Here is a 17,004-nt window from a genome sequence, read left to right as displayed (position 1 = left end):
AAAACTTTTACCATGTTTGGATTTTGGTGGTCCAGGATCACTGGACATGTGTTGATTAATTAATTCAGACATTTAAAAAAATGTAATGGTAAATGATATGCAAGCATTATTTCAATGTGTTATGATTAAGCAACCACCAAAACAACAACAACCACAACAACAAATGTTCTATATGCTGTTGATATTGGTATGTATGTATGTAAACTTTAGGAGGGACAATCTGCAGGTACCACTGGTTGAGTAAGCAGGGACAATATGGGACAAGCTGATTGTCTTTTGGCCCATCGCCCGGTGTAACACTAATAATCGACCCACTGGATTTCAAGCCCCCCGTGAAGGCAGTAAAGTGTTGCCCCCCCCCCTCTCAGGTCCGGAGGGCGATGCTGAAATGATGCAACCAGAGGAGGGGGAGAGAGGATCATCCGGCTGCTGCCAGACAGAAAGAAACTGACGTCCGAAGCCGATGTTGCCCGCAGTCCGAAGTTGTGAATAAGTGAACTGTTTGCGCCGCCAAATGAGCCGCCGTTGGACGTTTATCAACGCGTCAAAGACAAAAATGAGAAGGACCGCAGGTATGAATGTTGTGTCTTCTTACTCGCGGAGCGCTGTCTCTTCACCGGCTATGCTAACATTGTTAGCCTATCGATAGCATTAGCAGCCTTAGCCTTGCCATTGCTTACTGACTGCTGTGGGAGATTAAATAGCTGTTAAATGAACATACAAACCTTCTCCAAAGTGACGTTGATCACGAAGACCCCTCTTGTGTGTTCGTCGGTTTCACATGGCATAATAATACTTGTTTTAAAGACCACCAAACCAGATTTTTGGTTAGCTGTCAAGCTAGGTGAAATCCGATGGACATTTACTAGAAAGTCTTTCAAAATAAGTCGTTTTTTCGTGTAGTCCGTAGTGTCTTTATTACTAAACGCGCGTCAATGTAACAGTTGGAAGCTTTATTTCAGATTTAAGGCAATTTAACTTGAACTGCAACAGTCGTTTTTTTGACTACATTTATCACATAACTTTTGTTTTTATGTTCAGTGACCTTAAATCAACTCTAATCGATTTCTAATTTGTCTACTTTATTACTTTGCACATCTTGACCGAACTACACCGTATTGTCTTTAAATAATTCTGCTTATGTAAAGTCGGTAGACCGTTTGACTCTAGTCAATTATAAGTATCTTGGCTCGTACTCTCTGCTTAAAAAAACACATTACATACACTTTACCATTTTATATGATCTATTAAACATCTTCTTTCACTCTCGGTCTATAATGATGCTCTATCGCTGTTTTAAAATAATAACAACAATGTCTTGAATAGTTGTCGGTCGTCAGTTTACGCGTCTCACTTTGGGCCTTTTGTTTTGAAGGCCTACAGCCAAACCGGAAGTACAATTACTGACATTCCCTGCATGTCTGACCTAATGGATAACCAGCTAGTCGTGTCATCTCCTTGCTTCAAAGTCGGTATTTTTTTCTATAACATGATTGAAAGTTGTCTTTACCCCACTGTTTCGGTTCGGTAGAAGGGTCTGCTTGCTCGTGTGGTTGAATGACACACTGCTTGTGCTACTGTTAGCCGTGCGGCTGCTAATGTAGGTGTAACCCCAAACAATGTAAACGTAAACGCGCGCCCCGAGAGGAGTCAACAGGGAACTGATGCTGCAGCAGGTCGGTGTCCTTTTGTTTAGCCACAGCAGCAAACTATTGCAGAGCATTGGGCTCCGAGTATCTCACTAAATCCTCCTCTCTCTCGCTCTCTCAAACTCCCTTCATCTAAATCATCTCCCCTTTTGACCACAGATGTTTCCCAACTTTCCTGGAAAAGCCCCAGGAAGAGCAATATTTCACAGCCCACTCTTTAAATCAATGTCCTGGAGACCCTCCTTGGCTTTGCCTCGTCATTGCTTTGCTTTTAGATTATATTTTGGAGGGGAAATCTCTCCAGTCTCGGGAACTTTGTCCCCCAAGTGAGGGTAGATAAGTACATCTGTTTCCAAGACAACTTGACCGGTCAGGACCAAACTCTTTTTTTTTTTTACATTTATTAAAGATCATTCAATTATTTGTCCTAGGCACGACTGTTAATGCTAACGAAGTGAAAGTGAATACATACTAACTCCAAAACATGTCATAGCGCAATCCGTTATTTACCGTTACAATTAAATGATTGAAAGGCGACAACATAAACGAGCCTGGAATGCAATTAAACAAGCCATTTTTTATGAATAAAGAGGCATATTATTATATAATGAAATTCTTTGCTTGACAGTTTCTGCTCTGTCTCAGGCAGACTGGTGCCTGCTTGTCCGCACACACACACACACACTGGAGACCTTTTCACCACAGGAAGCTGATGTTTTGGCAAGGAGGTGCCTCCCCGCAGTTAAAGCATGAATGAGGAAGGAGAGCAGGGAACTATTGATGAGTTACTGGACCCCTGCTACCCCCCCAAACTCTCCTCCTCTGTTCACACTCGACTCGACTGTTTCAACCGCGTCTTCCATCTCAGGCTTCGTGCAGCTGTCTGTCAAGGAAGACTGCGCGCACACACACACAGACTTATTGCCGTGTCCAGCCTCGGATGAGATCCGTCGCTTTCCTTTAAACTGAATTTGAATTCTGCAGCTCTGTTTAATTTGGATAAGGATCAGTGTTATTGGCTTCTGGCTTATGGAGGAGCAGCTTGTGTTCTGCAGCACAGAGGGGGGTACATGGCTAGATTGAGTCAAGGTGTTTTCTTTGCTAATTATTTATTAGCTGACAGACATTTACCTGCTAGAGGCAAGAATTCTTTTCGTTTCTGTGTGGTTTGTTAAATATTTTTAGCTATAAAATAATCATTATCTCATGAACATGTCATGTGGAGTCACCATGAAAAAATATTTATTTTTCCATCATCCCGGTAACCGGGTCGTTTTCGATTTGTTGTGATTCATCACAGATGTTGGACGGGGGTGTCAGGAAAACAAAAAGTACATTTTACAAATGAAGCCAGTAAAAGGCTATAGTGTGTATATAAAGGCTTGGTATGTGTCTTTTTAGTTATGGTCTTAAAAGTGTTTAAAGTGGGGACACACACACACACACACACACAAAGGTTTTTCCTGTAGATTTGCAGAGTTGGAGAGTGAAACAAAAAGCAAGTGGCCTCTGCTCCCACGTCTATTCCGGTCCAATGAAAAGAGATCTGCTTTTCAGCTGCTCTCCGTTTCAGACATCTGCTTTGACACACACATTCAGTTTTTCGGTACTCTGGGAAAACGCCCTTTGAAACACGTTTTTGGGGGAATAAAAGCACCCGCAATTAGTACAGAGTTAGGTGTGAAGATGAGCCAGAGAGGTATTCCATAAAAGTGTCAGAATATAGTCCCAACGTGAGCCGGGTCCTCGGCCGCTCGGTGGCGTGGGTGACTTCAGCAGCTGCGTTGGTGCGGACGCATCAAATGAGTGAGAAGACGTTCACAAGACGGTAGAAGTGCAGGGAAGACGTTTCCCAGACATGGATCCGTAGTTTCCCTGCCTGTATTTTAAAACCACCTGCACGCATGCGCTGCAGCTGTGGGGGACGCGCAGCGGCACCAGACCAAACGCACGCTCTCCAAGAACGGCCGCAACGTAAACACGTTCATACGGAGGATGGTGACGGGGGGAAAGATGCAGGTTTCGTCGTGGACGTTATATTCCTGGTCAGAGAGGCTGCGGATGAAAGCACTCTGAGAGTTGGGTTCGTCATGACCCGAGCTTTGTTTCAGGGACTGAAATCTACCAGCTGAGACACATTATTGGCCGTTTCCTCCCGTGAGGCCGGGAAGATTGTTTTCTTTTGTTTGCTCGCAGCGCTTTCTGTACACAACCGTCTGTGGTCTGCTGGCATGTGGCCTGTTTTTCTGTGGCCTATAAGAACAGCACACGTGTTATTGCTGCTACTTGGAAATCTCTCCTTTTTATCTTGAAGTCCAATCAAACTCCGCCCAAGTCTTTCTAAAGGATTGTGTGTCCGGTCGAATGAGCGAGGTGGAGATAAAGACTTCTTAGCGTCTACGTCACTGGAAGTTATCCAGACAGAAACAATAAGCCTAATAAATATCGTAGAAAGGAATCAAGCGAGTACGCTGGAAATGGAAGATTTAAAGTGACGTCTGTACCGAGGAGACACGGCGATGATCCATTGGAGTAGTATGTTTCTGATGAAGTGCAGCTTAGTAGCAGGTCATTTTTTAATTATCTGGAAGCATCAGGAATGAGAGAGAGAGAAAGGTCGATCGTGGATTGTGAACCTCGGATGGGAGCCGTTGTGTACTGACCCTCCCCTGCTGCTCCGCCTGAATCGGATCCGAAATATTGATTTGTTTTTGCAGTGTGTGTTTATTTAGTTACGGTTCATGGAAACGTTTCAGTGTGTGCACCGTCTAAACATCCGCGCTCTCGCTACAATGCGCTGGTCAACTTCTCACAGCGTTTTGTTTATAGAGTCTGATTTACTGCGGATCTTTGATTATATGTATTTTCATATCGAGATAATAAACTCCTGCATGGTGGGGGACAACAGACCCGGAGATGGATTATTGCTGCGTTTCCGGCGTACAATAAATAACCTCTTTTTTTCTTTTTTTTTCTCTTCTTCTCAAGAGCCTCAAAGCAAGAGAGCTCCAAATCTTTGCTGAAGTACTTGCTCTTGGTCTCCAGCCGGGTCCCAAATCTCTCTTCTTGCTATCGTGGCATCAAGTCAGATTCTGCTCAGACCTGCAGGCAACACGCGCACACAACTCTGTAGGACGCCTCCTGGGTTTTACACAAGCTTTTGTTATTTGGTTACAGACAGTTTCACTGCCTAATGATGATCGATTATTGGCCCACAAAAACAAAAAACAACAACAACACAACAACAGATAAATCCAACATTGCTTCAGTGGAAATGGTGTGAGTATTTTTGTCAATAATTCGCGCCCTATTTTCGCGACGATGCGCGAGGCAGCACACCAACCTACGCCGCAAGAATGTGCTCCCATTAAATAGTTGTGAGGATATTTTTTTCTGGGGAGGTCGTCGAGTTGTTTTTCAATAGAGCAACAGTGATTATGAACTGGAACGAGCACAACAGATTTCTTGGCAGTGCGAGATGATTATTCAGTGCATCGGAACGGTTGCCCGGTAACCGCCTTTACCGATTCGCGTAACTGGCTCGCGAAATATGACTGCAGTTGTGTTGGTTCGAGCTTTCACTTTGATGTGTGGAGGAGTCTATTTCTTTTTTTTTTTCTTCCTTTTTTGGTGGCCTCTGCTGATGCTTGTCAGGCAGAAGTAAGCGATGGAGAAACTCTGTACTGCCTCTTCATCTTTGTCCACGCTAAATGAGGAGCAGAGTGAAGACAGCAGCCAACCTCCCACTCAGATTTAAACTCTTTTTATCTGGTGCAATATTTGTTACAGCTGACAGGCAAGCCAAAGTCAGAGCGGTGACGCATACGCAAGAGCCATCTAGTGGAGATATCGGTCAACCTTTTTTCAGTCTCCATTCCAATGTCCGCCTTCTTTTAAACAGATAAGATCTACATTAACTAGTCATTATAGGGGTCAGAAGAATAAGCAAATTAAAATCCCAAAAAGTAGAATAAAGCTCAGAAGCGACAAACGGTTTCTTCTACGGGGGCTCAGCTCTTCGGTGTGGTCTCGCTGCTTTCTAGCGTTAAGGGAATTGCCTCTGTGGAAAGAATTCCTCTTCCATGGAAAATTAGAGCCATCACTCTGCGCCGCTGACATACATTACCTTTCCCCGCCCCCCTCTGTGCACAGATTGAGCCGTAGATGCATCGGCATCAGAGAGCTCAGTATGAAGAAGTCGGTCCGGCCCGCGGTGAGCAAAGGCAGCGGGGACCGAGGGAAGGCTGAGAGCACGGCGACCTCTGGGACCGCAAAGCCAGCCGCCAAGACGAGCGCCACGGCACCTCTGCCCAAGGTAGTACTCGTCACGTGACAAGCCAGATGCGTGTGTGAATGATTTGCTGGTTTGTGAGTGAGTTTGATGTATTTTGTTTTTGTGCGTGTGTGTGTTTGCTTTCAGGTGAAAAGCAATGATGACCTTTTAGCAGCGATGACCGGAGGCAATCCGGCGTCAAGTAACCCTGTGAATAAGACCAAGAGGACCGCCTCCGTTGGGACTAATGCTAGTAACCTAGACAGCAAGCCAAAGATGACAGCGGGTAATATGGTCTATTCCTCCACGTGACATTTATCTTCATTAAGTTGTTTCACTGAAAATGCAAAGAGGACTTTTTCCCCTCTTTCTCTCACCAGGTGCTTCATCCAAGCGGACAACCTCTTCGATTGCCAAGGAGCCAAATTCATCGCGAGAGCGTCTCCGCACATCCAGGGCGTCGGCCAATAAGAAGCAGGCGGTGTCCGGGCCCGCGGCGGGGGATGCCGCGGCATCGGGGAAGCGCTCTCGAGGCCAGCCTCCGGCAGAGTCCGAGGGCCGCATGAGCAAGTCTAAATCGGACGGCCAGATCAGCGACAAGGTGGCTCTGGAGACCAAAGTCAAAGACTTGTTGGGTCTGGCTAAAAGCAAAGATGTGGAGATCCTCCACCTGCGGGGCGAGCTCAGGGACATGAGGGCCCAGCTTGGCTTGGGAGGGAAGGAGGCAGCGCAGCAGGAAGAAGCCAGGGAGGAACAGCAGCAGCAGGAAGAGGAGGAGGAGGAGGAGGAGGAGGAGGAGCAGCAGCAGCAGCAGCAGGTGGAGGAGGTGGAGAAGCCCCAGGTTTCAGCCATCACGGCGGCTGACGTGGAGTCGACCCTGATCCTCTTGCAGGAGCAGAACCAGTCCATCAGAGTGGAGCTCAACCTCCTGAAGAGTGAGAACCGGATGCTGAAGGACCGGCTCAATGCGCTGGGCTTCTCCCTGGAGCAGAGGCTGGACGCCTCCGACAAGCTGTTCAACTACGCCTGCCTGAGCCCGGACCTGGCCGCCGGCAGCGGGCAGAGTGACGGCGGAGGCACGGGTACCCTGACCTCCTCGGTGGAAGGCTCGACCCCCGGCTCCCTGGAGGATCTGCTGGCGGGGCACCAGCACGGAGGCTCGGCAGACAACCTCGACAGCGAATCCAGCGAGGTCTACCAGGCGGTCACCTCCAGCGACGACGCCCTGGACGCGCCCTCCTCCTCGTCGGAGTCGGAGAGCGCGCCGAGCCGGGAGCGCTCCCGCAGGGGCAGCAGCGACAACGCCAGCGAGGTGTCGGTGGCCTGCCTGACGGAGCGCATCCACCAGATGGAGGAGAACCAGCACAGCACGGCCGAGGAGCTCCAGGCCACGCTGCAGGAGCTGGCCGACCTGCAGCAGATCACCCAGGAGCTGAACGGGGAGAACGAGCGCCTGGGCGAGGAGAAGGCCATCCTCATGGACTCGCTGTGCCAGCAGAGCGACAAGCTGGAGCTGTACGGCCGTCAGATCGAGTACCTGCGCGCGCTGCTGGACGACCATCACATCTCCTACGGGCTGGAGGAGGACATCAAGAGCGGCCGCTACATGGAGCTGGAGCAGCGCTACTCGGACCTGTCGGACAACGCCCACTTTGACAGGGAGCAGCTGCTCGGGGTCCAGCAGCACCTGTCCAACACTCTGAAGATGGCCGAGCAGGACAACGCCGAGGCCCAAGAGATGATCGGAGCGCTGAAGGAGCGGAACCACCAGATGGAGCGCATCATGGAGTCGGAGAGGCAAGGTCGAGCCGCCATGGGCGCCGCTCTGGAAGAGTACAAGGCGGCGGTGAGCAGCGACCAGGCGGAACTGAGCCGCTGCAGGAACCAGCTGGACCAGGAGAGGCAGAGGGTGGCCGAGTTGTACTCGCTGCACACGGCCGGGGACAAAAATGACATCTGCCAACTGCTGGAAGGGGTACGCCAGGGGAAAGAAGAGGCGGAGGCCAAGGCGGCCAAGCTGCAGGAGGAGCTGGCGCAGGCCCACAGTGAACTCGCTCGGCTGCAGGAGGCTTTCAGTAAGGTTAGTGGAACAAGTTGGAGGGATTAGTCGGCCTCTATTAACAAAACGGAGTGCAGGGCATCAATTTCCTGAAGCCGTAAGCTGCTAAATTTAAGTGTTCGGCCTAGATTGGACAGAGAGTTTAATTGCCTATGGAGCGGAGTCAGATTTGGCTTTGTAAAATGTCACATCCGTTTCTCCAGAGTCCGCCTTCCTGACAGTACCTCAGTAACATGACACCACTGAGAGGACGTATTTAACACACACACACTGTGCACAATACGATACCTGTCACTTAACGGTAACGGCTTTGTTGAACAATAGTCCGCTGATTGCTTCTTGGCTCGTGTAATGAAATGAAGGACCACTCTTCCTGTGCGTGCAGCTGGACCGGGACTACAGACACTTCCAGGAGCAGGTGCAGCAGCAGATGGCCGAGCAGGAACGCGTCCTGGAGAAGCAGCGAGCGGAGCTGCAGGAGAAGGAGACCGAGATTGCCGACATGAAGGAAACCATATTTGAGCTGGAGGACGAGGTGGAGCAGCACCGCGCTCTTAAACTCCACGACAACCTCATCATCACGGACCTCGAGAGTAAGCGGGCTGAGCGCACACAGAGCGGTTGGAGCTTGTTGTCGTGGTCCGACTCTGCTCACTGCAGTATACCTCTCTACCCGTTTCAGACTCGATGAAGAAGCTGCAGGACCAGAAGCACGACATGGAGCGAGAGATTAAGATTCTTCACCGCAAACTCAGGGTAAGCAGGGTAAGCCATGCTGCAGCAGGGTGGGCATTTGAAGGCAGACTGGGGTCACATTCTGATTAGCATGGAGCTCTTTGACTTTAGATTCCTTCACTAGAAGGAAGGAAGACGGTACGCGAGACTGCTGCAATTTTAGACACTAGTTTAAACTGTTGACTTTATGTAAAGATGGCCGACGTATCCTCACTTCCTCCAAAACATTGCTCATCGCACATCGAATTTTTAGGAGCCAAAGTCTGCGTAGAAGTGATCAGGGGGTGGAGCCACAGTATCAAGGTCCCGCCTGTACAACCCCTGCCTCCCAAATGCGAGCACGGCCATGCCTTTTTAATGAGCCACCTAGACGCTTTACTGCTAGAAAGACACAATAACCCCTCGGCTCTCTCTGTAAATAACGTAATGACAGAATTGACTGATGTTCTGATGTTATAGAAAGCCATTGTTTTGTATAAATATGTGTTGTCTGCTAAAACGTTCAGCACGTCAACTTTGTAAGTTTGCATTATGTCAGATGTTGCAGCTTAATTGCATGGCCAAAAAATGACAAATACCAATTTAGTGATTTGTGTGTGTGTGTGTGTGTGTGTGTGTGTGTGTGTGTTTGTCTTCGCGCGCACAGGAGGAGTCTATGGAGTGGCGTCAGTTCCAGGCGGATCTGCAGACGGCCGTCGTCATCGCTAACGACATCAAGTCCGAGGCGCAGGAGGAGATCGGAGACCTGCGGCGCCGGCTGCAGGAAAACCAGGAGAAGAACGAGAAGCTGTGCAAGGAGCTGGACGAGGTCAAGAGCCGCAAGTAAGACCCGCGGAGAGACGTTTGGACGAGTACCACCGGTCACGCTGACCTCGTCCATCTGATGTTTGTAAAACAAATGAGGGGAGATCTAACTTTGCTCACTCACAGGTTTTTACACCCATTTAAAAATTGACTTTCACACCATAAACTAATGCGATTTCCCTTCCAAGTTCACCATAATTCTCCCTGCAGCATATTTCTAACCCCTGAATTAGGGGCCCAGTAGGAGTTGTGAGAGTGCGAACCGAGCCGAGCACTGTGTGTTTCCCAGGCAGGACGAGGAGAGAGGCAGAGTGTATAACTACATGAACGCAGTGGAGAGGGACCTGGCGGCTCTCAGGCAGGGGATGGGTCTCAGCCGGCGATCCTCCACCTCCTCAGAGCCCTCGCCCACCGTCAAGACCCTCATCAAGAGCTTCGACAGCGCCTCGCAAGGTAGCGCACTGCCGCCCTCCTCACTTGGATCGGGGGAGGAAGCAGCCTCTGTTGCGTCAGGGGAGCTCGGTCACTCGTGTTGAACGGACTCCAGTTTTTATTTTCTTCCTTTTCACCTTTCGCTCAGGCCCTCCTTCTAACGGGAGTCCCTGCACGACGCCGACAGCCGCCGCCGCTCCGCTCCCGCGCACCCCTCTCAGCCCGAGTCCCATGAAGACGCCCCCAGCGGCGGCTGTCTCACCCATACAGGTACAGGAGGAGAATACCTTTCTGCAGTGTTACCTTATGCAGTTACTTTTTGTATGAGGTTAGTTAGAAACTCTATATTGACGCCAGCGTGACGACGTGCCTGAGGCTTCACCGGACGGCATTGGAAACTACAGGACACGGAAAACCTGTTATTAACAGTTCGTACCTGAAAGTTTTCTGGATCAAACACTGTAAAATATGCGACACACATCCTGTCATTTTTATATTTGTTTGTTTTTTATCGGGTGAGTTCTTCAGGAGAACTTGCAGTTCGTCACAGTTTACTCTATCAGATGTGAATTAGTATTTAATATGATGGCAAAAAAATCATTAGTCATAAATTGGTCCATACAGTTGATCTGTATCACTTGTAGGTGATCTAACCATAATAAATCAAAACTCATAATTACCAGTGTGTTCCTGTCTGTAGTAGTATTAGTTTAGACTGCCAAAATCACCAAATGTAGAGACACTTGTTTGGCTATTTAGAATGTTAAACGCTTTAGATAGTTTTATTCTCCGTTAAGACCCCTCTACAGGATTTGTGATGCAGGGGGCTGTCATTGTTTTCGCTGTTTCAGAGACACTCCGTACCCGGCTCCATGTCAGCAGCCAAGCCGCTCTCGTCCCTGAGTGACAAGAGGCCCAGCTACACTGACCTCACCATGCCAGGTGAGACGACCGCCGCCGCCGCCATTGTTCAAACACAGAGCAAGATGAGGTCGGAGCCGGGTCACACACAGGAAATGCTCCAGCCCTTTGCCCTCTGCTGCACTTGGGTCACAGTGAACAAGCAGCTAACGGCAGCGGACCACTCTCATGAGAAATGAAGCGGTTTCCTCTCCGGCGCCTGGAGTTGGCAGGGAGCAGGTTTACTGTATGTTGACTTCATGTTCGAGTGAATCAAAACACTGGAGTGGACGATAAGAGAGGAAAAGATGAACTGCCACGTAATGTCGTATTTCCCACGGTTTGCTCTCTCCAGTGATGAGTTCAAGTGTTCTTCTGTGAACGTGCAGACTTGGCTACGGTCTCCAATGTTCCATTTGTTTTTTTCTGAGTTGTTGTTTTCTTGCTGTTCTTCGGGATTTCCTGAGCTCAGAGGAGCTGGAATGTGATTCTTCACTGACCCCGTTATTTCATTTCAGGAGAAGTCCCGCTATAGAAGCACTGTATGTGATGTAAATACTTTGATGTATCCACAGCCGAGCACCTTCTCAGGGGAACCTCGGCTAGCCGACCGCCGTCTGTCCACCAGAGGGGCTCCAACATGGACTCCACCAAGACGATATCGGGTCAGAGATCCTGGCTAAGTTATATGAGCTCATTTTAAACCAACTCCGTCCGTGGTTTATTTATTTAACCGTGTCCCGCATCCCGAGCAGTGTCCCGTCGGAGCAGTGAGGAGATAAAGAGGGACATGTCCGCTCCGGATTCCTCCTCGAGCTCCCTGATGGCTATGAGTGCCGCCTCCTCGCCGCTCTCCCTGTCTTCCTCCTCCCCCACCGCCTCCATCACCCCCACAGCACGCAGCCGCCTAAGGTACCACCTGCCGGGCCCCTGACTCACCCGCGTGTTGCTCTGATGCGACAGCCGGGTTGCGTTTTTGACGTCCTAGCTCACTCTGCATGGAAGACATGCTTACTCTGTAATCTGTATGCCTCGCTGACATGCAAAATCTTCTAAAAACTGCGACTGTTGGCTCACACGTGTCGCCTGTGCAGAGAAGAGAGAAAGGACCCGCTGTCGGCACTGGCCCGAGAGTATGGAGGCTCCAAGAGAAACGCCTTGCTGAAGTGGTGCCAGAAGAAGACTGAGGGTTATCAGGTAGGAACTCTGCAGGGAACCAGCTCATACGAGCCGATTTAAGTAACAAATGAAGTTCAAAGGTTTTACACGTCACGGGCCTGTTTTACGTTAGTAAGGGAGTAAAAAAGAAGGTTGCCTATGAGTCATCTGAATGCGAAGAGGACATGCTGCATCGTTTCCTGTGAATCCCTAGAACTTACTTACTTGGCGCCACTATTTAAACCAAAATATAAATATTTTTTTCAGAAGAAATTCCGAACATGACTACAAACTATTCTGTGAGGTCATTTATCTCTTTTTGATGCGTTTGCCACTTTTCAGTATAAAATGTGGGTTTCCGGGTTTTGTCCGGTGTGGTGATGGCGTTGTTGCTGAAGAGACTGATTTGAAATAAAAATTCACCTTTTCTAAACTTCTGCAGGGATAATGAATGCTAAGAATGATCACCTGGTGGTGATCATTCTTAGCTGTGTTTACCACTTTTTCTTTTTTCAAATAGGTCTTGTGGTTACCATGGCAGCCGGGTTCCTCCTCAGGAAGTGTGCAACATTTCACACATCCTGCCAGTGACTTACCTGAGAAAAACACCAGGCTATCTCTGAATCATTGCGACTATATCCAGATAATAGTTGAGGAGACTCGCGTGTCTCGTTGCTTATAACCTCAGTGGGGGTTTAGAATCACCGATTTACATTACATTTAACGACTCCTTTTAAAGGTCAAAGGCGGGGGTGGGCGAAAAAAGGTATATGAATACTGTTGACACATCATATAAAACCCCAGGTCTGACCAGAGATCGAGCTGCAGGGCTCTGTGGTTAAATCATTTTAAAGACTTCCGTGAGCGCTGAGTTTATTGTGACCGTATTGTTATTGTTTTGTTCACCAGAACATTGACATCACGAACTTCAGCAGCAGCTGGAACGACGGCCTGGCCTTCTGCGCTGTGCTGCACACCTACCTGCCCGCACACATCCCCTACCAGGAGCTCACCAGCCAGGAGAAGGCAAGTAGGGCCCCCGGAAGAGCCCCCAACCTTTTATTTTCTTTTTTTTTTTTTAAAGCCGCCACGCCTCTTGTCATCACCGGCGCGTGAGACCTGGCGGTGCAAAGTGTGACTTTGACTCTCTTCTTTTCTCAGAGGAGAAACTTCACCTTAGCGTTCCAGGCTGCAGAGAGTGTGGGCATCAAATGCACTCTGGTAAGCTTGATACATGAGACGACTTTATTCTGGGGAATAGAACTAAAATGATTGCAAAATTGTACCCCAAGTGTAAAGGAGGGGAAGAAATCCAGACACACCTTTGGCTCAGATGAAACGCCTTGATATAGATATTATGTATACTCACAGGAATGTGGACAGAAACACGTACGTCTTTTTCTCTTTGCCCAATTTTAGTTCTTACTCTAAATGATAAGTCCCTCTTACTCATAATATAAATATTCTTATCATACGACAGAGTTGAACTACAGTACCCAGAACCCGAGCTGTGCAGATAGACATTGTTTATATACACAGCTTTATTTTAAACCCTTGTGTATATCCCAAACACTTTTAATAACTCATTGTTTTGGGAAATTCTGTCGAAAAAAGGGGCCGAGGATTTGGCTCAGCAAAGATAAAGTAAATGCGATGCAACGTGTTAATTAGATGTAGGTTGATTTTGTTTGCTGTGGAGAAAATGAAGATTGCTCCGTTAGTCTCATCTAACTCTCAGGAAGACGGAACCTTTCCCCAAATGTGAACCTACCGTTCTTTTTAAGGGGAGATACAAAAGCAAGGTGTTTGCAAAGGGGTTAAATAACACGCGTGGTCAGTATATTGATACTTAACAGGCGGCTGGAGTTTCTCAGCGGGTTTTTCCTCCTTAACCGTCTCTTCTCTGTGTTCCAGGACATAAATGAGATGGTGCACACGGAGCGGCCGGACTGGCAAAGTGTCATGACTTATGTCACGGCCATATACAAGTACTTTGAGACCTGACTCCGCCGCCATCTCCCCCCACCCTGCTGCTGCGGCACAATCTGCCCCCCCCCCCCCCCCACCAATAATATATAACACTGAGATAGACCACAGGTACACAGTTCCTAAATCCTTCCGATGCCGTGTGGAGAGTCCGAGGGGCTCGTCTGCGTGTCCACTGCAACACTACTTAGCCAACCGAGTCTCAGTGCCTTCTACCCGGCGAATGATGTTCCTTCACCGTCAAAACTAGCTTCCGGGGGGGAGGAGGGGGTTCCTGCAATTCAGCTTAGTCAGAGGATTTATTCTCATCAATAGACCTCATGTTTTGTTCCTAGTTGTGAATTATTTGCGGGAAGATTCTACAGAAACGAGCCTCATTATTACGAGACAAGACGCAGCCTTATTGCTCCAAGTCTTCCAGACGTCACAGAAAGATAAAGGTGCCTTTCTCTCTTCTGATGGATAAAGTGCCTGTGAGGAGAGCAGGAAATGCGCTCTCCCTACGTGCCAAACCTCCACAGAAGTCGGCAGTTGTTGTTTTTTTCCCTCCCACTACACTTTGTGAAGCTGAAGATTTTCAGGAGCCGTTGCCAAAATATGCTTTGCGGCCTTCTGATTGTCCCTTTCTGACATAATTGGTAACGAGGACGGAGCGATGCTGCAGACAGCCACTACATCGTGAGCATCGGCTCACGACTGACAGAAATATGCCGTGTTGCAGCAGCGCGGACGTGCGTACGGAGACGATGAGGGTTTGCATTTGGTAGACCTGCGTTTCCCGGCCTTGCACTTGGACATTCTTTCATTCGGCACATTCATGCACACGGCGTCGTTTCATCGTTACCAAAATATTCGTTTTTAATGAAATGTGTGTTTGACTCTTCGTGTTGAGATCAGAGAGTCTTAAACTTTTGAATCTTTGAATCCTGCTGGCTCTAGTTTCACATTCAATGCACAGATATCAGAGGCTCCAATCCTCTCCTCCTTCAACCGGCAGGACGGCAAGAAATCGTTTTTCCTGAAACCCCGAATAATTCCTTTCACATGTGTCATCATTCATTTTCAGCTCAAAATATGCACAAGTAATTGGACAATTCATTGCACCATTGCCATATTTAGTGTGTGAATACTGATGTGGTGTTAGACAAGTAGTTTGGGAAACTACCCTTTTGAAATTCCTAGGATGACTTCGTTATTGTAGAGATACTTTGTAGCACACAATGTCATATATTTTGTGGGATTTCAGTCAGTACCATTAGTGTGCATTCAACTTTAGGTCCCCTTATTTTGTATTTAGAAGCAATAAAGAAACATGTCATTAATGGTTTATCGCGCTGTGTAATGTAGTTGTAAGAGCTTTAAGGACAGTTTGAATGTTTAATGATGTATACTTTGTCAACAGTAATAACTTCTAACAAGATTTATTTATATAATTACAACTGTGATTCACTATATAGTTTCATTATTTATCTGTTAATAAAGCAGCCTCCACTTATGGGTGTCCACAGGAAGAATTACAGTTGTGGAAAAATACATTAATAAACACTAAAATATGTTTACAGGCGGCTTTTAACTAAATAATAAGTCATTTAAATGTATACATGCTCCTTCAAAATTCTAAATAAGGGGATTTAAAGTAAAGTGACACCATGTTATGCGGTCTGACTGCCGTGTTTATCTTGCCTCAACATACCAAGTTCACTGTATTTATTTTGCATGGTTACCAACCCTTGTAATGAGGTCATTGCTTTATGCGTGTGTGTCTGAAGTGAATTTATTACAGTAAGTAGCTGCACTGAGATAAGCTGTCCATATTCCGCAACTTCCTGCCTTAAACAGTTCATCCGAACTGTGACATTTCAGACCGTGGTTATCTTAGCTCCCCGGCATTGTGTCGCAGTGTGGAACCGGTTACTAAACACAAGGCCGTTCTTGTTTGAGCCCCTTGAGGAACGCTAATGGTGCGTGATGGTCACTAACTGTCTGGTGAAGGTGACCACACACACACACACTCTGCTTTGACTCTGATCAGATGAGGCTTCTCTCCACAGCAACATCGGATACAACGTTTTTGTCTTGTATTTTTAGAAGCGCATCCTGCCAAGCAACATCCACCCAGTGTGTGCAGCTGCAGGAGACATTCAGTGATTTAACGATAGCACAAGATTCTGCAACAATGACCTTTTTTTTATTTTATTTTTTGTGTGTGTGTGTGCGCGCAGAAGAGTGCGAGTGAATATTTAATGAGTTCTGAAAGCACCGTCTCTCTATTGATCGCGGTTTTGTTGCTGAGGATTGTCGGCCAACGGTTTTACGGTGTCCCGCCTGGTTCCAGCGCGGGCCCACGTGTGTTTTATTGCTCCCGTCAGGAACGTCCCGAGAGCTCCAGGATGATTCGAAGCCTCTCGATCCTGGAAGGGGAATGTGTTTTTGATCACGCTTTGGCGGTCCCGCGACTTTACGAGGTCCTGCGTGTGTTGATGTACAGAGTGATGGATGAACACGAGAGGAGATCAGGCGGCTCGTGAAAGCCAGGAAGCACATTCCACCTCCACGTGATGCATTCGCGAGGGACACGTTACACTATTTAGGACCGGAGAAATGTGTAGCTTTACCATAACGAGCAAAGCAAATGTGAAAAGTCAACCTACATTTATTTCTTTGTTTACTTGAAAATGCTCTGAGTAGTCCACTGAACCTGCTTTACTTTTTTTTATTCCATGTTGCCTTTTTTTATTTTTTACAATCCATTCCACATATTTTTTTCCCCCTCATTACATGCAGTGAAATGGGCCCTTTGAAAGGGTAAAGCTGAATGAATAAATGTGGGTGTATTTGTGAGTGTGTAAAGGGACTAAGCTACAGTATTAAGTGCACACTACGATGATAATCAGTAAGAAATAAACGAAAACAACAAATTCTGGCCTTTGTATCTTCATTTTTTTTTTCTAGGACCATTGAAACTCATTTGTCGTCTTTGTCTCAGCAAGTAGTTTAGGGTGAGAATG

At 47.6% G+C, this 17,004-nt stretch overlaps 1 protein-coding gene across 3 annotated transcripts; it reads left to right on the top strand.

The window, feature by feature from the left end:
• The first annotated feature begins 217 nt into the window (after positions 1–217).
• On the top strand, positions 218–16,914 carry specc1la (sperm antigen with calponin homology and coiled-coil domains 1-like a). 3 transcript variants are annotated; one of them, XM_040195764.2, is made up of 16 exons: positions 218–572; positions 5,802–5,964; positions 6,070–6,208; positions 6,303–8,002; positions 8,367–8,574; positions 8,664–8,746; positions 9,363–9,538; positions 9,810–9,973; positions 10,101–10,222; positions 10,804–10,894; positions 11,428–11,517; positions 11,608–11,764; positions 11,947–12,049; positions 12,920–13,036; positions 13,172–13,231; positions 13,925–16,914. In XM_040195764.2, the coding sequence occupies exons 2-16, from the start codon at positions 5,839–5,841 to the stop codon at positions 14,012–14,014; spliced, it is 3,426 nt and encodes a 1,141-aa protein (XP_040051698.2). In that variant the 5' UTR covers positions 218–572; positions 5,802–5,838; the 3' UTR covers positions 14,015–16,914. The 3 variants fall into 3 exon arrangements, with proteins under 3 accessions (XP_040051698.2, XP_040051699.2, XP_077943397.1); XM_040195765.2 differs by having other exon boundaries at positions 355–572; positions 8,664–8,737; XM_078087271.1 differs by lacking the exon at positions 218–572 and having other exon boundaries at positions 5,799–5,964.
• Positions 16,915–17,004: the final 90 nt, after the last annotated feature.

This window comes from Gasterosteus aculeatus, chromosome 13, assembly GCF_964276395.1.
Source record: "Gasterosteus aculeatus chromosome 13, fGasAcu3.hap1.1, whole genome shotgun sequence".
Taxonomy (NCBI): Eukaryota; Metazoa; Chordata; class Actinopteri; order Perciformes; family Gasterosteidae; genus Gasterosteus; species Gasterosteus aculeatus.
The sequence above is the reverse complement of the archived record's forward strand: the minus strand, read 5'-3'. Positions and strand labels throughout refer to the sequence as shown.